We start from the raw sequence: 24,744 nt of genomic DNA on the forward strand, positions 1-24,744 counted from the left end.
CTGTTGTTTTAACTTCTAGACGGCACAGTCTTCCTTTAACTATGAGGTATGTTACTGAACAGCAGATGCTATCCTGTCTCTTTTATCTGTCTGCTGAAAATCGTGGCCCTTTCCTTTATCTGTCTGCACTGATTCAAAATTCCCTCGGTAATTTTTTGCAAAGGGAGAATTGAGCCTAATTAATTAATATAAATATTTATAGTAATCATATTAGGAAGAAAGAGAATTGAAGATTTTGACAAAGCACACTGCAAACACATTGGGTTTGACTAGATAGCTATATCACAGGAATCAGAGGATGTAAAGATAGAATCATAGAAATGTTGCCTGGAAAGGACCTCGAGAGATCATCTCATCTATCCCCCTGCGCTGAGGCAGGAGTTGCAGGAAACAGCTAGACCATCCCTGACACTTTCACCAGGCTGGGGCAGGGGGTTGGGGTGCGGGAGCGGGGAGAGGGCTATGGCTAGGGGTGCGGCCTCTGGGGTGGGGCTGGGGATGAGGGGTTTAGGGTGCAGGAGAGGGATCCGGGCTGAGTAAAGATGTTGGGGCCCACAGGCACTGCCACCGCAGCTCCCTTTGGTCATGGTTCCCGGCCAATGGGAGCTCTGGAGCCGGCGCTGGGAGCGGGGGCAGCGCGCAGAGCCTCCCTGTCTACCCATGTGCCTAGGGGCCGCAGGGACCCGTGCGGAGCCAGAGCAGGCAGGGAGCCTGCCTTAGCCCTGGATCCCCACTGTGCCGCCGACTGGACTTTTAACAGCCCGGTCGGCAGTGCCGACTGGAGCTGTCAGGTCCCTTTTCAACCAGGCGTTCTGGTCGAAAACCAGATGCCTGGCAACCCTAGCTGGCACTTCGGGGCATGGGGTGGGTGGGTGGCACGAGGCCCCATCCCTCTCCATGGCCCTGCCCCTCTCCATGGCCCCGCCCTGCTTCTCCTCTTTCCCCTGAGGCCCCACCCCCTGACCAGACAGAAGTCCTGGATCCTCCCCCTGTCCTGGGCCGAGGGAGCCTGAGAGCAGCCCCTGGCCCATGTCCCCGCCTCCTGGGGCACACCACCCAGGGCAGGTGGAGGGTCCAGAGCTCCCCACAGCGGCCCAGGCTCCCTGGGTGGCTCTTACCAAACCCTGACTCTGGCTTCTGGCCTGGCCAGGGGGCGGGGCCTCAGGGGAAAAAGAGGAGCGAGGGGGGACCTCGTGGAGAGGGGGTGCTAAGGCTTACCTCAGTCCACCCCCCACACCAGGAAGAGGAAGGCGGGAAGTAACTGTCTCATTGTTACCTTGTGTTCCCCTAGCTGTTTGCTGCATTTACCTCCTCTCCCTTGAATTATACTTAGATTGTAAGCATTTGGGGACAGAGTCCATCTTATTAGCGTTTCCAGTGCCTAGAACAATGGGACTGCAGCCTCTATAGGGGCATAGACAACTTTTTTTATTGTGAGGGTGGGAATACAGTTAAGAAATAATAAACTAATAGTTGTTAAATATCACTCTAATGAGTAGTTTTGTACCATGACTAAACTTGTCCACTTTTAATAAAGTGAAATAAATTAGCTTAAATTCCAAGCTAAGGGTTTTCTTTCTTTCTTAGTGCAATCCCTACATTTTTGGAGGGGCTCCAGCCACCCTGAGCCTCCAGTTGTCTGCCTCCATCCTCTAGGTGCTATCTCAGTACAAATAATTAATATAAATAACACTCAGCTGTCTACATCTTCTCTGTCTAGTATCACATTGAAAGGAGATCTCTTGCAGAAAAACATAACATCAGGGCTGGTTGCTGACTTGAGGAAACTAGTCACATTCTGGAACAGTTCAAAGAAATCACTCTCCCTTCCCCACCACTACCCTTGCTAAATACATTTTGAGAAAACAAGATTTGCTGCCAAAATAGCTAGAATGGGCCAACTCCCTAAATGGCCGGGAGACCTTCCCCTAACTCCACCGATGCTTCAAAGCACACTCCTCCCTTCAGAACCAAGTATTTTTAGTGCTTCCACAGAGTAGCCCAAGATTTTATGACGTTACTGTTTATGTGGTTGTTTTAATCAAATAACATTGAGTTAAGAGCAAAGGGCACAATACTGCAATCCTATGAAGAGTCCTTACTCACAAGACTAACTTCATAGAAAGACTATTATGTGAATAAAGTCTGCAGGACAAGAAACTAAATCCTGTACATTAGGGCCTCACATCTGCACTGCATTTAAGCACATGCTTAACTTTAAGCGAGAGCTTAAGTCCCATTGGCCTCAATGGATTTATATATGTGCTTAAAGTTCAGCTAGTACTTAAATGCTTTTCTGAATCAGGATGTAGGAAGAGAATTTAGTTTTGCTGATTCATTTTGAAATTAGACAATGCAATAGTAGTTTGTAACATTTTAAATCATTATTTACTACAAGGATTCAGTATCTGAACCATAAAGTCTATTCCCCTTATACTTTATGGTATTTGAACCAACGCTTATGAAATATGGTTGGGTCTCAATGATCTATATTATACTCCCCAATAAAAATATATTTATTGCAAATTTGTGGTTGAAGAAAATGCATTGGCTAATAGGAAAGTGATATTTTACAAGTTTAGCAAAATCAGAAACCTATGTGAAAAGAAATTAATCCCAAAGGACATGAGACTTACTATCTTCCTGCATTTAAACTAGCTATCATTGTGTAGTCTACTCAAAATATTCTTATTCCAGGTTGTTGCTAATCCCTCTAAAATTACAGTAAAGCGCAGGGGGGTCAATGAAGTGCAAAAAGAGATTTTATGTTGCTAGCCCAGAGCTTAGTTCCACTAAACTACTATTTGCACTTTTGGTTAGGCAGCTCTTGTGTTGTGGCTACTGCTTATTTGGCTGTCCATAATTATCTCATTGTTACCTTGTGCTCCACCCATCTGTTTGTATCCATCTTTGGGGGCAGAGACCATTTTTTGCTGTGTGTTTGTACTGCACCTAGCACCTTAGAGTCCTGATCCCTGGTTGGGGCTCCTAGGCACTATGGCCTAGATCCTCAAAGGTATTTAGGCACCTAACTTCCCTTTAAATCAATACATAGCATGAAGGACAACACTTCTATACAAATGTCCTTTCTGAATGTCTGCCAGAGAAGTGATATGAAGGCAGATGAGGTCACAGTTAAGGTTTTGCATTAGAGTACAAGTCTGGGGAAGCTGAGGCTTCTGCTTTTGGGTATCTGTTGGAGACAAAAGTTAAAGCCTTATGGGACATGCTGGGCCGGCTCTAGGCACCAGCGCGCCAAGCATGTGCTTGGGGCGGCACTTTCCAAGGGGCGGCACTCTGGCTCCTTTTTAAAAATTTTTTTTTTGCTTGGGGCGCAAAAAGCTGGGAGCCGGCTCTGAGCGGAGGTGAGCTGCGGTGGTGTGGGGCGTGGGGAGATCCACAGGAAGTAACTTGGGGGGGGGGCAGAGGAATCGCTCCCTCCCCAGCTCACCTCCGCTCCACTGCCGCCTGCTCCCCCGAGCGTGCCGCCGCTCCGCTTCTCCTCCCTCCCTCCCAGGCTTGCCGCACGAATCAGCTGTTTTGCGGCAAGCCTGGGAGGGAGGGGGGAGAAGCGGAGCAGCGGCGGCATGCTCAGGGGAGCAGGCGGAGCGGACGTGAGCTGCGGAGCACGGGGAGGGCCGCAGGAAGTAACTTTGGGGGGGGCAGAGGAACCACTCCCCCCCAGCTCACCTCCACCTCCTCCCCCGAGCGCGCCGCCGCTCCGCTTCTCTCCCCTCCCTCCCAGGCAAGCCTGGGAGGGAGGGGTAAGAGGGGAAATGCGGCACGCCCAGGGGAGGAGGCAGGGCCGGGGATGGGGGGGGGGGGTGGGAATGGGGCGGGGAGGGGGGGGGTGGGGGGCGGGGCGGGGGGGGGCACGGGAAAATTTTTTTGCTTGGGGCGGCAGAAAACTTGGAGCCGGCCCTGGGGACATGGGAGCATGTTATTGATAGTGCTGAAGGCCAGATGATGGTGGAAAGGAATGCACAAGTCTTTCCCCTTAACTTCTTATTTTAATGTTTTTAAGGTTATGGGTGGATGGAGTGTGTCCTGTCACAACCTTAACTGCCACTACGTGTAATTTTTATATGCTAATACAATACATTCTTTGTGTGAAATGGGGTACGCTTCTTTCTTGAATCACAAAGGGTTACACCCAGTTTCCACAGTATAATTTATATTGCAACCTTGGAAAGTGTTGAAAGGCTGAGCTCAAAAAGATGCTTTCTAGAGTGCTATTTGGTCATGTTTGTGTAGGAGTTTAATTGCTTAAGGATGCAGTTTTAGGGACGGAAGGCATTATAGTTAAATAACAATGGCACCGTTGTTGGCTTGATGAGTGGCTGGAAATGGATGAGACATGTGCTTTTGCCCCCCCCCCCCCCCCCCCCGAACCTCCTATCCCAACTATTCCTGGCTACTTTGACTCCAAAGAAATTAGTATGTTGGGTACAAGAAGGTGGTAGTTTATTTCCTGCTTTTAACATTAAATGAAGAAAAATATAAAAGTATTGAATATATGACCTTGACCCATGTAAAAGAAGAAAAGAAAGAAACCTCTGATTTCATCAGCCAGTCTTTGTCTAGCCATGAGTTTGCTACCTACACCTCTAACGTCTACCAAGGGAATGCACCTGTGTCATTAAGCAGTCCCTATTCCTTTCCGTATCTTTTCATTGAGGTTTATATAAATGTGATCATGAGCGAGATTTTCTTTGAAATCCTAGTACCTTATACAGTTTATATGCTTAAAGTCACACAAACCCACACAATATCTAACCCACTCAATTAATCTCCTATTCACCATCACACCTACCCCACCCAAGTGAACACTGGGTCAAATCCATCCACAGTGTTAATCTTCTGAGGCCTTTGGAGTTACACCAAGGATTAATTTCATCCCAGAGTTTAAAGATGCCAGTAGTTGGCCTGTCTCACTCATTAATCCCATCTGAGAGTGGCTGAGGTTGGATTGAAACCAACCTCAAAAGCAAAAATGTTGTCATTCAACAAAAGATCTTAAAAGGATCAGCCTGACCCTCAGTCTACAGCTGTTGGATCTGGAAGGTTTTCACAAGGAGATATATTGGGGATTTCTGAGTAGTATTCAAGAGCTGTAGTATCAAGTTCTCCCACAGGAAATATGAGCATGGGGTTTCCTGCTTTTATGAATGAAATACTGTGAAAGTGCAAGGAGTTAATAGCTGAGCCAGGACTCTGATCACTCTGGCACTAATTGGCTCCCCCAGAGAGGGCTGGTTGGGTAATTTAAGTTAATGATCTAATCAGGTGAGTGGAGGCTGGGTGAGCTAAAGAGCCCCTTAGCCCATCAGCCCAAGACTGATAAAAGCACAGGATGTCAGTGCAAGGAAGAGGAGGAGAGTGTGAGTTTGGGTTTTGTTGTGCTCAAGGTCAGAGTGCTCTCCTCCTGGAGCCTGGGAGAGGGGCTGAGGATACAAGGGATGTGGTAAATCATATTGCTGCACAAAACTGGAAAGGTGTTGGTGGAGGAAGCATATACAAACAGCACAGTGTGGAGTAAGAAGGCAGGAGCAGAGCATGCCCTTTTACAAGGAAACATTCAGGGGTTCCTGCACCACACTGAGCCTTACATCCACACCTCTCTCTTATTGCTGCAGTTTTCCATTTGGATATCTTCTGCGTCTTCCCTTGTTCTCTTCACTTTGGGCCAGTAATGCTTTGTGTGCACTAAGCATCAGTGGCCTCTAGTATTTATATCAATGCTTTGACAATGCAAACCGGGTCCATTCTTTTTATAAATGCAAGCAGGTTACAACTGCTCAAAACAACACAAAAGTGTTTAGTCACCAACCTCTGTTGGGCTTTATGGAGACACTGCTGACACACATGGCAGCCTTAATTTGCTAAAGAAAATTTATTTTCTAGGGGGGAAAATGACAACCCCAGAACCAATGAGACAATGAGTTTTGGGTGTGTCTGTGCAAATGATACAGTAACATTGCCATAGCTCAGATTAATTTTCACCCAACTAAGTTTACTTGATCAATTTGTCACGGTCTGAATATCAATTAAAAAAAACCCTGTCCATTTGTCTTTTGTGTTACTCCCCTACAAAATAATGAACTGTTTAATACCCCAGAGGCAATTTCAATTTATCTAGTTTAATGAGGGAGGTTGTGGCAGAAGATTTATTACCCTGTTTGATCTGCTAATGTATTTCCCTGACCATCCCAGCAGCACCAATCAGCATATTTACATTATACAGCTCTATTTTCAGAGGGTCATTACTTGCAGACTAAAAATGACACAGTAGATCTCAGCCCAAGAGCTAATCTAATTTTTTTTTAATTGGAAACCAAATTTGATAAGGCCACTTTCTAGTCAGACCAGCATCAAAAATTAAGAGACATTTACAGGGCTTTTTGGCCATCTTGTAACTTTTTTAAGGCCTGTCCTGGGAATATAACTACACAGCTGCTGCAGGAGGACAAACTGCAGTCTATTCCTTTAACATTCACATTGTTAATGCAAGCAAGAGGATGTAATTGGTGCTGATTAACACGTATTTTTAAAAACATTGTAAAAAGGACCTATTCAATTGATACAAACCCAGAGCTTTTTCTAGCTGTTGGCTCACAGTGACACTTTTAAATAAAATGCCTAAATATACAGAGTAAAAAGGTAAGTAAGAAATCATTCCTCTCTGATGGGTTAGAAACAGAAATAAAGCAGGATGAGATGGATTAGGCTGCAGATACAGAGCCATGGTTACTTGTTCAAATCCTGATGACGTTGGCAGTTTCCAGCAATTGTTACCAAATTGATTCATTGATTGCTCTTCCGTCACGGACAACAGTATGTGAAACAAGCGTGGTGGCTTTCCGGCTCCATTTCCATATACAAGAATCACCAGCACAGCTGGCACCCATCTTGTCTATCACAACAGAGAAGCCAAATGGACTTAAAGGCTGAACTGCTCCCCCCTTTCAAAGTGTTCGTGCCATTAGGTTGAGTCACATTGATCAGGAAGGGTCCAATGGCACTGTCTGCATTATAGCAGATCCGCAGATACAGAGAGGATTTCAGTCCTTGCAGGGCTATTATCAATGAGGATGATATAAATTACATAGGTAGATTAGCTGATCAAATACACTTAAGATCAATCGTGAGTCTGTCTGAAAGATCAAGACTGGATGTTCTTCTAAAATACATGCTCTAGGAATTTTGGGGGGAAGGTTCCATGGCCTTCGTTATACAGGAGGTCAAATTAGATCAGTGTTTCTCAACCCTTTTGTGCGGGCGATCCCCTTTGGACTTACCCCTGTGGCATGGGGCCCCAGACCCAGTGCTTCCTACCCCCAACACCAGCCTTGTTTTAGACCCCCCTAAAGCTGTCTCGTGACTCCCAGGTTGAGAAACACTGGCCTGGGAATCTATGAATCTTGGCACCTTTAACAGATACATAAAGGTCAGTGTAAATTTTGCCACTGACATCTCAGGGTATGTCTACACTACGAGATTAATCCGAATTTAGATAATTCGAATTTGGGAAACAGGTTGTATACATTCGATTGTGCGCGGCCACACTAAGCACATTAATTCGGTTTTTAACCACATTAATTCGGTGGTGTGCGGCCACACTACCCCATTAATTTTAACCACATTAATTCGGTGGTGGCGGCCACACTAACCCTAATTCGAATTAACAAAATCGATTTGGGCGCTACTCCGCTCGTCGAGGTGGAGTACAGAAATCGATTTAAAGCGCCCTTTAATTCGAACTAAATGGCTCTGTTGTGTGGACGGGTGAAGGGTTAATTCGAATTAATGCTGCTAAATCCGAATTAATCCCGTAGTGTAGACCAGGCCTTAGGGAACAGAATCAAGGACAGAGATCCCACAGAAGATTTAATGAAAATAAAGAAGCACTCAGGCTTTATTATGGGTATGAATGGCAACCTCCACTGGAGTCAGGAACTTACCTACATAATGTAGATAAAATAAAATGAGCAAAACAGTTTCAATAAGGGTGGAAATGCCACTCTTAGAATATGTGGCAAAAGATCAGGGAGGGTTGAGTTTGCAAAGCATGTTGGTGTGTGGATGGGGAGGGAGCGGGGGTGGATGGAGAAAGGAGAGAGATTGCATTATAAGACCTGATTCAGCTCCCTTTCAAGCCAATGATGTAACTCACTAGCCAAGTGTGTTTTTGTCCTTTCTCATGGCCAGACCTCATAAAGAGGCTTATAAGCCTGCTACAGCCTTCAAGCTATGGAGCTGGTTCTTTAGCTCTAGCAGTAGAGGTTCATGCTTGTAGATCCAGATGTCCCTAGTTCATTTTCTGCAGACAACCTGACCAAGGGGTCTTATAGTAAAACTCCCTTCGAGCATCTGTAGGAGCAGATCTGGAGTCCGGGGAAGTTTACCAGAATCTTTAGAGGTGCAACAGACACCTTTAAGAATGCATGCAATCCTCAGCACTTTCACTTGATTGTCAGAGGGGAAACATTTAGATAATGCATCAGCAACACCCATTGAGGCAATAATTACAATGAGCATTGGGGGTGAAGTTATTGCAATTCACCCCATGCATGTACTATTGATTTTATATGCAGCCCTAGCAAATCATGCAGAGTTGAGTAAACCTGTATTGATTTTTACACTGTAGCACAAGATGAATATTTCCAACATTCTAAAGGCTTTCATGACGCTCTTGGTAACTATCCCCTCACCCTTGCTTCCTGAGAGTAGCATTTAATATGGACAATCAAGTTTAAAAATCAGTTAACAGCTACAGCCTCTGTTTCAAATGGAAATCAATGTACACAGGAGGTCAAATCTCACGCAGGGCAATGGAGACATCTATTGCCACTCGATTGTAGTCCAGCTTGGTTCAGAATAGATACTCTGCCCCCCAGATGACTCTACACATATCGCAGTCTACAAGAAAGCAATGAGGAGAGGATGTTTGAAATGGTGTTTCCATCATTCTCCAGTGCTAGCTGGTTCCCAGACTAGGAGTGACATTAGCTCCTGTGCATCCTGCCGAGAGGCAGAATATAATAGATTATATGACTGCAGTGCTGGTACTGAGAAAGAAGATGGCTCTCAGTATCAAAGGAAGTGAGAATATTGTATAGATCAACCTAAAATCCCAAACCATCAGCGAAAGCTCCCATCAGCAGTATATGAGCTGTGGTCAAGATTTCTGTCTCATTATGCCATCAACTTATCACAGCTCATACACATAAAAAAAAATAAAAACAAACAAACCTCAACAGCATTTTCTAATATAATGTACTTCAGAGATTAAAAAAACCACTTTCTTCACAGTTAATTTTGCTACACTGGACCAACGTACAAGTTCTTTATTGGATTTTTATTACAGCTAAAATTGACAGAGAAAATCACTAGGATATACTTAGAAATGGGAAGGAAATGTACGTTTACAATAAATAGGTCTCTGAAGGTCTCTTGTTTCATAGGAAGGAAGCTGTCTTTATATTACATGAACTATAAAAAATTATTAAAACTGAAGAGACAGGAAGCTGATAATTTGATTTATCATCTTAATGGCTATGATTCATGAATAAATAATATAATGGTTTATGTCTCTCTCTTGTAAAAAAGTAGGGAAGAGCAATTTGTCTAATAAATGACTTCAAAAATTACAGTTGAGTCTTGTTTGCCACATTTGTTCTATTTAAAAGAATGAGTGAATTCCTTATTTCTTATTACTTACTAAGACATTTGTTGTATTATTTATAAGAGTCAAAAACCTTAACTAAAAGCCACTCATCTTTGACCACAATCTCCCATTAGCTTTAAATTCAGGAAAGAAGATGGGATTGATCACCAGATCAATAAATCTAGCCTCAAAGCTGACTAAAAGCTTCCTTCAACCTCCTTCCTATGGGGTCTTTTTTCAAAATTAAAGTACCCCCTTTTTAATTATTTAAGAGCATGTCAGTTTTACAGTAAGGCCATGTATGACAGCATCATACAAATATTCCTTCTTTATATTGGAAATGTGGGCAGCTTCTTTAAAGGGACAGCATATAAATTATGATCCCTGTATTTCTTTGCAGCTGGATGTGCCACTAAAGAGATATAGCTTGTGACAAATGACTGCACCGTAGATTTCATTGGTTTGAAGCTGCTGACAAGACTAGTAAAATTGACACGAAATATATACCCCTGATTATCAGACATGCTGAGCACCCAAAACCTTCACTCACTCCAATGGGAGTTACCAGAGCTCTGCACTGCTGATGTCAGGTCAATAACTTACATTGCTGCAGAGAGCTATATACACTCAGTGAGAGTAAAATCCAACATAAAGAGTAACAACCAAAACTATCTTTTCTGTAGGAAAAGCTTATATCTGAAATTTGTCCACTGTACATTACAGGGCCTGACTTTCCTTCCTACGCTTTCTTACCAAACAACTATTTTACTGAAGATAATGGTAGCCAGGCCTTTTCTTTTCCTTACCAGATGGGAGGCCTAACTAGCAAAAGTTAAAAGCATTTCACATTTATTACAATCAGCTTGACATGTTTCTAATGTAGGGTAAAGAAAGCACTTCAAAGTGGTACCCTCCCCAGTCATTCTGCTTATGGCAAGACTGGCAGCGTGGTCCAGTGAATAAGGTATTGGGCTTGGTCTCAGGAGAGTTGGGTTGTAGTCCCAGTTTAGCCACTGACCTGCTGTATAATCCTGTGTCAACTGCTTCACATCTCTGTACCCTTTCCCCCTCGCATGCTAGTGTCTGCAACTTAAATAGATAAGATAGGCAATCTCTTACTATGTGTATGTACAGTACCTAACACAATGGGTCACTTGATTGTTGTTTGTAGGTCACAATTTACTGGCACTCATTTGTTGACTTGGGGAAGCACAGGTGGGAAAGAACATTTTGCCTCATGATACACATATGGACCAGTTGTCAAACTATTGACATATGCATGAGTTTATCCACTGGATCAGCTTTAGGTGAGGAGTCTTGGGTTAGGAGTAGGAATTGTAGTGTCAGTCCTACAGCAGTACTCAAATAAAAGAATATATGGCGATATGCCTATCTCATAGAACTGGAAAGGACATCAAGTCCAGTCCCCTGCCTTCACTAGCAGGACCAAGTACTGTCCCTGACAGTTTCCCCCCTCCCATCCCTAAATGGCCCCCTCAAGGATTGAGCTTCACCACCCTGGGTTTAAGAAGGCCAATGCTCAAACCACTGAACTATCTCTCCCCCCTGTGGATGTGGATTTTCCTAACACTGAGTATGATATGTGATCTCTAGCACAAGCTGAGAAGTGGTGATCAGCAGACTAGACCTTCTTATGCCAGGGTTTGGAGCCTCAGACAATAGGACCAGCATGGTATAGTGTAGGATTACCATGGAAAAAAATCAAGCCCCAGAGGTTAAATGGCATGCCCAGGTCTATTAGGTTTTGCATGGACCTGGGAATCATAAAGATATGATTTATAATCTGGCTTCTGACACTAACTCTCTGTGTGATCTTGAGCCTGTCACTTAACTTCTGTCAGCCCCAGTTATCTTTGAAGAAGATATATTTGCCTACTTCACAGAGGTGGTGTTAGGCCTTGTATTTAAGACAACATATTAGCAAGTCTGTTAGTGGCAGAGGTGGATAAAGAATCAGGGATGTGCTAAACCAGATAGCCTCTAAGAGGGTTTTTTCTCCAAAAACTGGACAGTTTGAGTTTTTGAACAAAAGGGGCTTTTTGAGTTTTCACATGCTTCACAGTAAAAAAAGTTTTGTCTTTTGAAATTACACACCCACAGTCAGATCCCAGGGGTGCAAAAAAATCCCATTAAATGAATTGGCAAAACAAAACAAAAACCTGTACAAATTTTCAAAAAACACTTGTTCAGCAATTTTGTTCCTATCTAGATACTTTAAACAGTTATGATTAATTAACCCACACATGAAAGGCCCTGTTTTTATACACACAATGGCTATCCTATTAAACTATTTAGTCTCCCAAAATTGTAGAAAAATCTGGAATAAACCAAGCTACTGTTTCATTTCAGTGTTATAACAGATGCTACAATTATAGAGGCTGCATAAAAATACATAGACAAAGCTGAAAAAATGCAGCAGGTTGTAAAATTGCATCCAAGACACATTTGTCTGATGGCCTTTCACTGTGAAGGGACAATTTTTGTTGTTGAAAATGAAGATAGTCTTTGCTTTGTAAGCCTTCATTAAAGCACTCATCTTCCTTCTTAATGGGTTCAGTGTAAGAACTTAAATATGTTAGATCATCTTTATGAGTTGCAATCTAGTTTTTGTACAGTGTTGTGGAAAACATGAACAATTCCACTTAAGTAAGAAATCCTTTAGTTATGAAGCGCTTGGCTGATATTGGAGTTTCTGAAGGAGACCAGTTTGATTAAGCAAAGTGCCTCTGCAAATTTTGGATAAATTTAGGTTTGGACTATTTATTAGTCAATCATGGACCAATACCCCGTTGTGCTTGATGCTATGCACACATGGAACAAAAGATGATTACCGTTTTTCATTCAGTGTTATGTGAATATGGCAGCAGTAGATAATGAAGAAATAGATTTCCTAACATGAACTAGCTTAAAAAAAATCATGGATCCTCTTAAGAGAATGTCTGGTCTATTCAATGAAGTTAATTGAAGTGAAGCAGTACAAGGAAGTATGCATTGATGGCTATGGATAGTTTCATAGATATCACTTCCCTAATAGCACATACAGGGGCAGAGGCTCAACTGATGTAAACTTTTGAAAGACTCATCGATGGTGCTATGATAGTTTACACCAGCTGAGAATCTGCCCCGTACACCACTCAGAAATATTAATTATCAGTGAGTTATTAGTTTTCCAATGATATATTACAAGCCAGCTTTTGGGTATATATCATGACATCAGCGTGTTAGGTGTAGTGAGTATGTCAGGCCTGACGAGTTGCTGACAGAATAGTGAACCACTAATGGGCCTCAGCGTCACATCTTCCTTTTCAGGCCTCAGCCTTCTCAGCATAGAAAACACCCTCAACAAATCTGGTGTCTTTGTGATGTAGACATTTTTCCACTAGGGACTAAAAGGAGACCATTGTGTTTGTTTTCACTTGTGGTTTAACAGGGATAAAATATTAGTGCATCAATCCATGTTATTGCATGAACATATGTGCTAGAATTATGTTCTTAAAATGTGTTTGGCAAGAACTGCATAAGCCTAGACTGCCTTAGACGAAGGAATGTGAATTTGCTTGTCTGACCAGCCAGGTCCTCAGGCAGAAATACTGAAGGTACTTTTACATAAAAAGGAAACAAAGCCATCAAGCTAACATGGGGAGGAACCAGCATGAAGACTTCACCAGACTGCATGGCATCTCTTCCCCATAGGAGAAAAGTTACTTTATCTGAGAATACATTTCAAAAGTTTATTGGTCTATAGACAGGGGGGGGTCTGAACTTCAAATGATAAGCAATTGAATCAACTGATTGTAAACAATATTGCTGTATTATAAAAGTATATTGAATAAAGTCTTATGAAAGCCTATGACATGCTGGTGATTAATATCATTGTGAAATGTATGCATTAACACTATATGAAGAATTATGGATATTCACTGATGTTATGCTTTAAAGTATATGACCAAACCCAGGGAGAAAAAAGTTCTCTCTCAGCCAGGAGGGAAGGCAGCTCTATACCTGTCTCCAATGTAAATTAAGCAATCTAGAATCAAGAAAACGGAAGCCCTCCTAACATACAAACCAGCAAGGGGATAGGAAGTCCACAGGAAGCCTTCCTGACTCTTGAAACAAAGACAATGAACTTTGGAGTGATAGAAGGGGGGCAAGAAGACAGTGATCAATTACTTGTGTGATTCAAGAAGCCAGAGCTCTTGAAATCAAGGAACATTGGGTCCTTCAATTTCAAATGTTCAAAAGGGGTTGAAGGCTTGAGGAACTGAATATAGGTGAGAAATCTACTTCGGCAATGATTGTATCTTGCTGAAATTAAGTTTTAGTCTTAGAAGGGTATTTTTACTTTTGTTTGCTTGTAACCCTTTCTATTTGTATTCTGTATACAAATAGAATAGGGTATAATTTGACCCTATGACTTTTTGTTTAATAAACTGTAAAAGTAAAACAAGTTTATTAAACAAAAAGTCATAGGTAAAAATACCCTTCTAAGACTAAAACTTAATTCAGTTCTGTGACTAAAGTAAGAGTGTTTGTCAAACCTCAGTAAAATTAACAACCTGCAGTGTATTCTTTTTAAAGAGCAACAAATGTAACTTCTGTGAATGTTCCAGGAGAGGGGTGCAGGGAGACAGCTAAGGAAATTTGGGGGGCACTGGCATCACTCTGCAAACAGTAACTGTGCCGTGGAGGCCCGGGTGTAACCTCAATGCTTGTAGACTGACTGTTGGCATTGAGGCTGTGACCCCAGCAGCCTAGTATTTAAGGCATCCACAGTTGAAAGGGAGGTGATCACACAACCCCTAACTGGTCTGGGTTGAACCCCAGGATGATGTCACAGAAGAATTTTTAGGCAAGGAATGCAGTGCTTCAGTGGAGCTGTGTGGGAAAGTTTGCACAGCAACCCCTGGCACTACTCAGTCTCCAACTTTTGGGGGAGGGGAGATTTGCTGCCCACAAATTCACATAATTTTCTGACAACTGTTTCTTTGGCCATTTTAATTTCAATGTCATGCTATTTTAGGTTCCAGTTCTGCAAACATTTATGCATGTGAGTGATCTCATTCAAGTCAAAGACTACTCATGAGTTAATCACACACGAAAGAATCAGGGCCTAAATTCCTAAGGGATTATTCAACATGTCAAAACTGTCCACGTGGTTAAATGGAAAAACAATATGCTCACTTTAGTTACCTATATTATAACTTATCACATTTGACAGACTGGCTAATCTGGGCCCAGTGCCATAAGCAGAAGTGAGTCCCTTCAATGAAGATAATGAGATTGGAGAGTGCTCAGCACATCACAGAATTGGGCCCCTCTGCCATTTAGTGACGAGCTCTATGCCTGACTCTGCACCCACTGCGGTTCACGGGGATTATGCCATTGATTCACGTATGAGCAGAATAATAACTTTATTGAAAAGAAAGCAAGAGTTTGATTTTTGTAAATGACCACACAAATAGAACGTAAAATGGTGCAGCTTTCTGGAGGATTATCCATGCATAATTTTCTTGCACACAGAATTTAGCAGCAAGCAATCTTGTCTGGGGAGATGTAGTATTTGATCAATCTGTAGCTATTTCTTCTAAACCATATTTAAACAAAAAGCCCTCCGGCTACTAATGAAGTAAGAAGGTTATCCATCTTCTTTTCAGGATTAACAGTGCAAGATAAAACAGTGCTGTGTCAAGAGTGTTTAAAGAAAAAAAAAAGTAGAAAAAACTTCATAGCAATAACTGCCCATCAAAATATAAAGACTGAATAATATTTTACACACAGTAATAGTGTTAGAAATAGACTGATTAATTTTACTTTATATATAGGTCATTAGCACTCATTTTAAAAGATAGAAAATACAGATTAGTCAATCTTTAGTTTACAGCGCATACGTTTCAAACATGCCTGCAACATATGCAAATTACAATATAAAAAGACAGATCAAATTCAAATATGAATTTTTATTTTTAAATCTAAAGACTATCCCTATGTGGAAACCCTAGAAAACCTACCTGAAATTCCATAAAACCCTAGGGTATGAACATTACCAAAAAACCACAGAGTCGAGTGAGTTGACTAAAAAGGGGTGGCAGGAAGAGTCAAAGTACATTTGGATAGAAAGACGCAGGGAGAGATCAGTTTGGACTGTAAATAATCTGCAGAAAAGATTCAAATTGCCATAGAAAAAAATTCAAGGGAGGAAAGACAACACAAATTTTATCAGATCAAGAGACAACCCCTATTCCCCCCAAAAACTACATTCTAGCTTTGTTGCTCTGGTACATCGATCCTGAGTACTCTAACTTTTGATTTATAGTGATATTCCTTCAGATATAACTTGACAGATGGAGGAATAGGAAGAGCATCAATGCCATCATATGTTGTAGAGTTGCAAATAACTGTTCTGCATATATGCTGAAGGGAAAAAGGAAAAGTCCTGTTTAAGGGAGTGGATAAAAGTGGTTCAAAGAACATACAAGAGCTCGGGTCTTTATAATGCTCTAAGAGACCAGTAATGTCAGGAGAATGGAAGACACAAGGATCATGAGCATCAAAGCTGAAGTTATGATTCCACTGTTCAATTCTTGCATGAAGAGAACGACTATAGCGTCTAAAACTAACAGAAAACAAATAGTCTTCTTGGGCAGAATCTCGTAGTAAAAAAGTTCCTTCTGGCTTTCCTTCTAGTAGTGCCTCAGCTGCATATTTGTCCATTACGCCCCAGTAGCATGGATTGTTATTGATCTGGAGAAGATCTGGGACAAGACAGTGGACATAATCAATCTGGGTATGATATTTGGGAGGAGTTTCCAACTGTAGCAGTTCATCATCTGTTTCCCATTTGGGTTTGTTCCTCTTTCTAGAACTTGTGCAAAGTGTTATAACTTCATCATCAGAGTCCATATCACTCTCCTCTTTATTGTTCTTTAACACCTTACTCATAACCGATTCTGTCCTAGGATCACATTTACAGGAGTTGCTATCTGTAATGTCACACGGCTGCGAGAAAGAGTTTCCTCCCCCATCTGTGCTTGCTCCATCTCTCAGATGATCATCTGTCGCTTCATTTTGGGATAAATCAGGGATTATCCAATCTTCTGATTTTTGACTTATGGGGGCAGTGTGTCTTTTAATTAAATGCCATCGAAAAGCTAGCTCTGATCGCGGTGGGAAAGGACACTTATCTAGCATTAATTCACTGATATGAATTTTTCTCTTCGATGGAAGCACTGAAGAGTGCCGACTGCTACAATTCTTTATAGGAAAACACTGTCCCACAGCATCTTGCAATTTCTGTTTAAGAGACCGGCCTAAAAATCGGTGGCCACATGAACGATCTAAATCCAGTTCAATAGATGAACAGCTGTGCTTCCTCTCTTGGCTCCTTAAACCAGCCGCTGGTTTTCCTACACTACTTGCTGCTTCACCATCAGAACAATTCTCATTCTTTTTTGACCATGAGAGCTTCTTTCCACTCCACACATAACCATCCTTTCTGTCTGCACTCCTACTACGGGTGGTTTTGGGTCTTACATCGACATTTTTATTATTACTTTCTTTATTTTCCGCCATTTTGACAGCTTAACTCCAAAAGTCCCAGAGCTATAAGTTGTGTTTTTCTGTAACCGTTTCTACAGCTTGAAGCTTCTTTCAGGCATTTTCTGGAAGTATCTAAGGAAACAGAAAACACAACTAGGTTAACAGCTTTACAAGTTCACAACACAAGACCAACTCAACTGTATAAATTACAGTAATGGCAATTAACTGCTGGCATATATATATAAATAATATACATCAAGCTCAATTCATTAGGAAGATTCTTCACAAACACTGCCTTGGTCGCAGACCTAGATACTCTTAATCCTTCTCCATTATTAATATTTTCCAGTAGTTACCATCTCCTTGAGTATGAATAAGGCATACATACACCATGCTTTATAGCAGAACTGACAACAATTTTGCGCCAGGTAGGTTTTAAAATGGCACACTACATGCATTAGGTTATATTGCTTTGGTTGTTCACTGAGCAAATGCTGCATCTATTCCAATCAGCCTTTCAGGAAAGAACAAGCCAGAACAGAAACAAAGTAGGTCAAAGAGTACAAAGAGCTACTGTACCTAGATGATATGCTTGTTTATTACTAATCCACAAAGTATGATGCCTAGGATCCTATTCTTGACACTTTTGGGTCACTTTCAGGATACAAAATAAATTAAAAATAAGTAAGTCACAGATTCTGCCAATCTCTGAATGCTGTTTTCATTTATTTTTCAAAATGGAGTTAAAAAAAAACATTAGGTCCCCAGGGGGCTGAAATATCTGGGGCTTTACGTACGGAAAAGGATTAAAACAAAGCCAGATCCCTTACTAAAAGCAATTGAAAAAAGGCCACGAAAGATGGAGCTGCTTATTACTTATTACATTAAATGAGCGTTTTCCTGAGACTTATACATGCTTAGTTCACTCCCTATGTTTGCTTCCTAAGGCTTATTGTATTCTTAAGAGTTAAAGTGTGTGTGTGTGTGTGTGTGTGTGTGTGTGTGTAAGTGTGTGTGTAAAAGCACTCCAGGTCTGTCATAATCTGAGGTAGGTTTTTCCCATACCAAAATTAGGATATGTGTCCTCTCCTCCACTGTTTAAAAACTGACAGAGATGGTGAATACAAAGAAGGGAAAGAAAAGGCATACGCTTCCTCTCTCCATCAAATCCATTCTCATCATGAGAATTACCCAGTATTACACCCTATCACTCTGCATTCCCTGAGGGGCTGAGCATGCTGGCACTTCTGCATGCTGAATTCCCTCCTCTTCTGTTAGTGAGCGAGCAAGAGAGTCAGATGATAAATGAAACCCATGTCTCTCATATAGAACTACACAGCACTACTAATAGGCTAGCAAGATGTTTAAATGTAATCAATGGGCCAAATTCATCCCTGATGTAACTCCACTGTGGAATTTTGGAGAGTCACTTCATTTTACTAGAAAATATTTCCCACAGGCATAGTATGGACTTTGCAGCCTGGGTAGACAGATATATGGCAGCAGGGCTTGCACTAGTGCCCTAAAAATAGTTGTGTGAACACTGCGGCACTGGAGGAGGCTCGGCCCAGCTGCCCGAGCTCAGACCCACCCTACCTCCTGGGTCCAAGCTCAGGTGGCAAACCTAAGCTGCCGGTGACGCCTCAACATCCACACAGCTATTTTTAGCACACTAGCTTCACCCTGTCTACTTAGGCTGGAAGGCTCACGCCCATTTGCTGTGTAGACATACCTTTTATGTCGAGTAGGGGAAATATACAGGAAGGGGGAGGGATAGCTCAGTGGTTTGAGCATTGGCCTGCTAAACCCAGGGTTGTGATTCAATCCTTGAGGGGGCCACTTAGGGATCTGGGGCAAAATCAGTACTTGGTCCTGCTAGTGAAGGCAGGGGGCTGGACTCGATGACCTTTCAGGGTTCCTTCCAGTTCTAGGAGATAGGATATCTCCATATATTATAATTATTATTATACCAGAAGTTTGTGAAAAGTATTCGATTAGAGCACTCTTGATGATTAAAAACTCAACAATATCTAGTATTTGAGAATAGGAACTACAGGCCTGGACAGTAAATTTAATAGATTCATTGGCCCAGTTTTCATTTACATCCATATACATATATGATGAACAATTAGCATTTGTACTTCAGTAGTGCCTAGAAGGTCCAATCAGGGATCAGGCTCCTGTCGTGGTAGGCACTGTAGATACACATAATGAAAAGGTTGCACTGCCCCAAAGAGAATATTATTTTCCCAGTTTCATCTGCTGCTGCAGACTAATTTTGTCAGGCAATTGATACTCAAAATATGACTATGCAAGGAGTACCTGGAGCTGCAACCTCTCAAAACCAGATCTGAACTTGGCCTGATAAAAGGACAGAAAGGATGGTGCAATGGCTAGCTAGGGATCTGGGAGACCCACATTCAGTTCCCAGCTCTGTACATACTTCCTGTGTGAAGTTGAGCAAGCCACTAAATCCCATTGAAATAGGTGTCTAAATACCTTTAAAAAAACTGGCCCTCAGTCTCTGCATGCCTCAGGGCTTGTCTACACTTAAAACACTACGGCCTTGGCTACACTCGGGACTTCCCAGTGCTGCTGCGGCAGCGCTGTGAAACGCGAGTGTAGTCACGCCACCAGCACTGCGAGAGAGCTCTCGCAGCGCTGTATGTACTCCACCTCTCCGAGGGGAATAGCTTGCAGTGCTGCGAGTGAGCGTGCAGCGCTGCAGGGTCTGATTACACTGGCGCTTTACAGCGCTGTACTCGCTGCGCTCAGGGGGGTGTTTTTTCACACCCCTGAGCGCAGCAAGTTGCAGCAATGTACAGCGCCAGCATAGCCAAGGCCTACAGCAGCACAGCTGCATCACTGCAGTGCTTCTGTGTAGATACTTCCTACACCAACGGGAGTATTCTCCTGTTAGCGTAGGTAATCCATCTCCCCAAGAGGCAGTAGGTGGGTTGATGGAAGAATTCTTCTGTTGACCTAGTTCTGTGTATATGGGGTCTTAGGTTGGTTTTAAATACCCCGCTCAGGGGTGTGGATTTTTCACACCCCTGTCCGACGCAGTTAAACTGATCTAATTTTCTACCACAGACCAGGTCTTAGTTCTCTATTTGTAAAAATAAGATAAAGTCACAGAGGCATTGTGAGGATAACTACTTTAAAGATTCTAAGGTGCTCAGATATTATAGTGATTGGGGTCATATAAGTACCTTGGATAGGTACTGTACACTTAACTATCCTATCCATAAACTGAAGACTTTCTAACTAAATAATGCCATGTAGGTGTACTTCCATTAGTGACTGAAATGCAACCAAAGGAAAAAGAAAAAAAGAGAAAGGCAGCAGAGATAGAGAGTATACTTTTACCTACCGGGCAATGTTAAATGAAGCTATCCAGTATACCAAGTTATGCACGTCAGCTCTGAGAACTTTACATTTACAAAGATGAACAGACACAACAACCGGAAGATAATTATACACATAAGATTAGAGTCTCCTGTCTACTGAGGCTTTCTTGTAAAGTGGATATACCTTAGGCATGTTAAAAGCAGATACAGCTGACAAAACTCAAACATGAAACTCTTCCTCCTAAATAAATGACAAGACAAAACAACATGAATGGATAAAACAGGGTTCATGTCAGGCCACTAGATTCTGAAGGTTATCAGACATCATCATAGCTTTAAAATCCCTACAGGGTCATTGCTATACTGTGTCCTGACATCAACTTCAGGATCTCAACTAAAAGCAACATCTTCTAGCAGATGCATTTTTACAATGAAAATGCTGCCCCCAATCAGACAGTAGGCAACAATCACCAGCCAGTGAAAAATATCAAAGAGATAGAGCCTGATCGTGTGTGCTGGAGTCAATGGCAAAACTCCCATAGACTTCAGAAGCAGTAGGATCAGGGCCATAACAAACACAAGGAAGTCTTGTTCTAAATAACTTGAGTGTTGCTCTACTAAAATATTCTTTTTCTACAGCCACCGTGAATGTCTGTCTGCACTGCACTGCCAATCCCTCCAAAACCTTTCTAATCAAGTTGTTAGTTATAGTTTCCATGTGATTAATTATTTAGACAGTTCTCTACTCAAATACAAAAATCCAAGTGTCTCCATCTGATTTTTCCTCTCATTAAATGACACAACCCCACCCCTGGTATTCTACTAACCAAAAAGATTAGCTTCAGTCATAATTGTGGAAGTTGATATTTTTATGTAACTTATAGCATTCAAATCTATTAAATAATTTTTCCTAACTACTACCCAGTTTCAGACTGCTTACATTTCAATAACTAGTATACATTAGATAATATATTATTTGAATGGTCTATATTTATCTGTCATCTCTTTTTATTAGTATTTTTAGTTATTTTTTTTTTTAGATTTTTTAAAACAAATGACTTAAGTTAAGACCAGCCATACTGGGTCAGACCAATGGTCCATCTAGCCCAGTATCCTGTCTTCCAACAGCGGGTGGTGCCAGATGCTTCAGAGGGAATGGACAGAACAGGTAATCATCCATCCCCTGTCATCCAGTCCTAGTTATTAGATACAAAAATATATTCAGTTATTGATGTATCTCTCATTGATCAACTGCTGTTCACATTCATCTTCATCTTTCACTCATTATTTTGGCCATCACATCTCACTTTAACACTTGCATTTCCACTGAAGGTGGGACACTGTTGACTTACTTCTGAAATAAACCCAGTTAAACATAGCATTAACTCCCAATTCCCTTGTCTCCGTTGACTTGTCTCAGTTCTAACTATTTATTTTGATTTATGTTACAGATTCTAAAAGTACCTAACCTTATCTCTGGGTGCCTCTGTAATACATTATAGATACAATTCCACTAAAAAATGGCACCTGCAACTACCTCTCACCCCTACACCAGAAAATAATTTACTAGAGATAAAATCAAAGCCCAGATGATACCTTCTACCCAACAAGAAATCCTGATTCTTACCCTGCCCTTTTCTTCACCAAAACCCTGGGTAGATGGGCTTTGCACCATGCCCAAAGATTAAATATTGGGGCTATTTCATATCCAGTATGTGCATGTGTGTGGGAAGTAGGTTCCAAAGTTCAGGGATACTCATGCAAAATGCCCTACCAGAAGTTCCCTCTCTTTTATATTCAAGGAGCTCCAAAAAAAAAAAAGTGCCTCTGCAGACTAAACAGCAGTGGCCATGTGGCACAGGGAGAGAAGCAGTAGCTCAAGTCGGCAGGTACCAAGACATTCAGGGCCTTATAGAGCAAGACCAAGCCTTTAAATTCCACACAGAAACCAAATAGGCAAATCATGGAGCACTGCTATCATGCTCCTAGCAAGTTTACACCAATTAATAAGTCAGATACTGCAATCTGCACAAGCTTCAGCATCCAGGTAGATTTAAAGTGTAGCCCCATGTAGTGTGTCCTGCAATAATCTAATACTCAGACGACAAATGCATAGATGATGGTAGCAAGGTCTGGAAAAAAATGGTTGCACCCTCTTGGCCAAGCAAAGACGAAACAAGCCTTAATAGAAAAACTACTGCTAGACAATTTTTTTACCAGCAGCTGAGGATCCAATAAAACCCTCAGATTGTACTTTAACAACAAATGGAGGGCAGGCACAATTATCACCATATCTTCTGGTGGCTTTCCTAACCTAACAACATCATATCAATCTTATATGGATTCGGCTTCAGCAAGATTAGCTGTAACCTGATTTTGTACTTACAGCACCCTTTACAGTATAAAGCATTTTAGATGAAAGCACTGAAACGTTTATGAAAGACACTATGCATAAGACTACTGAATTGTTTTAAAACATTTGACATGAAATTCCCTCAGCCCCCATAAGAAATTTATGAGTTGAAGAGAGTAGTTCTACCTTCCCACTCACCTGATTAGGAGTTCCTACTATAATAATTTATTAGAACACATATTACCCCATATCCCCACTGAAAACCATGTCTCTGCACAGCTTCTACAAAGTTCCGCAATGAGAGCTGAGAATACTAAAATATATAAAGGAAGCCTAGAGTCTAATACTGTCACTGACTCAAACATGAAAGCACCAATGATGCGACTATTACAAAGGGCCCAATAACACTTCCAATACAAAAATTATTTCCCTCCGCCAGGCATTGATAATACAACTGCAGAATAAAACTGGACATAAAAGGTTTCAGCCTATAAGCAATTTTTCTTGGAAGCATGAATAAAATGGGCCATACTGTTAAAGGTACAGGAAGAGAAAACAGAGATCTGTTTTCTTATTTCAGATACTTAGTGATTTTAAGACAAACCATTTTTTTTGTCCTTAAAGAAATAAAACTGTATTGCACCTTTAGTGCTGAATACAGTGTTTCAAAGTATACAGCCTATCAGTTTATGTATTGGAGTAGCTATTCATTTAACTACAACTATATATCCATCATAAGTATCAGTAAGTTATCTCTAGTTATAGGATAGTAACAGATTAGTCTCTCATGATTGTGAGGATGATCCCACAATGGGTCAGATCTTGCACTCTTTATTCAATACCCGCTAACATCAATAGGAAATATGATGCCTGAATAAGGACTGCAGGATCATGTTCTTTAACTGGAGCATCCCACAATTTCATTGAGAATGGAGGAGTTAAGATCACAAAGGGAAATATTAGTTCAATTTTAAAAATGAAAATTAATGAAGGTTGTAAAGGATCAAATGTGCTTGCAGGGACAACTTTTTTTTTTTTTTTTTTTTTTTTTAAAACCACCAACAAAACACTGCAGGTTTGACTTGTACAGTCAAGCTATTATAGCTAAAAATTATAACAGCAGCATCACTCAGAATAGTGTAAGACGGCGATTTGTGTTTACAAAAATGTCAATGTACTCTGAGAAAGTCTATTTTAGTAAAAATGACTATGTAAGTCAGCATGAAACATAAAATATGTTCCTGTGTTCTGCAAACACAGGCTATAAGACATCAACATTTATTTTAACTGCTTTTGTAGACGTCACAACTATCTACAGCAACAAACCTGCACCAAAATACTTAGGAGGACAAGTTCTATTTCCTGTTATTCTCCCCTTCAGGAAGACAATAGTATGAGAAAAGAGGGAACGTGTCCTCAAAATACTATTATGTGTCTCCCCAGTGCTTATGAAATCACAGGCATTTAATACCTGACTCTCTGGAATTAACAACAGAAGGAAAACACGATTACTTGTACTTATCTATATTGTAGAGCCATGAATGAGATACAAGAGCTTTCACTCCATGAATGAGATACAAGAGCTTTCACTCCATGAATGAGATACAACCCCACTATTAAAAGTTCGGCCTAAAATTATTTAAAAAGCTGAATAACTGCTCCTTTAGGACCACCCTGAAGAACTATAAATGGAAAACAATGCATATTTGAAATGAAGCATAGATTTGTGCATACTTATGTCTAAACACTAGCTTCTGTCACCAGTCTGTTCTGAGCAGTATTAAAAACCCAGCATCCCCCCAGATTTTAAGGCACAT

General features: G+C 41.4%; 1 protein-coding gene across 1 annotated transcript; it reads right to left on the reverse strand.

Moving 5' to 3' along the window:
- Window positions 1-15,092: 15,092 nt before the first annotated feature.
- SOCS4 (suppressor of cytokine signaling 4) lies at window positions 15,093-17,352 on the reverse strand. The gene has a single exon (XM_024208651.1). The coding sequence runs from the start codon at window positions 17,255-17,257 to the stop codon at window positions 15,947-15,949; it is 1,311 nt and encodes a 436-aa protein (XP_024064419.1). The 5' UTR covers window positions 17,258-17,352; the 3' UTR covers window positions 15,093-15,946.
- Between the last annotated feature and the right edge of the window lie 7,392 nt (window positions 17,353-24,744).

Source organism: Terrapene carolina, unplaced genomic scaffold, assembly GCF_002925995.2.
Source record: "Terrapene carolina triunguis isolate 2854851 unplaced genomic scaffold, T_m_triunguis-2.0 Scaffold189, whole genome shotgun sequence".
Lineage (NCBI taxonomy): Eukaryota > Metazoa > Chordata > Testudines > Emydidae > Terrapene > Terrapene triunguis.

Coding starts and splice junctions, on each gene's coding strand:
- SOCS4 (XM_024208651.1), bottom strand. CDS start 17,257: ATGGCGGAAAATAAAGAAAGTAATAATAAAAATGTCGATGTAAGACCC.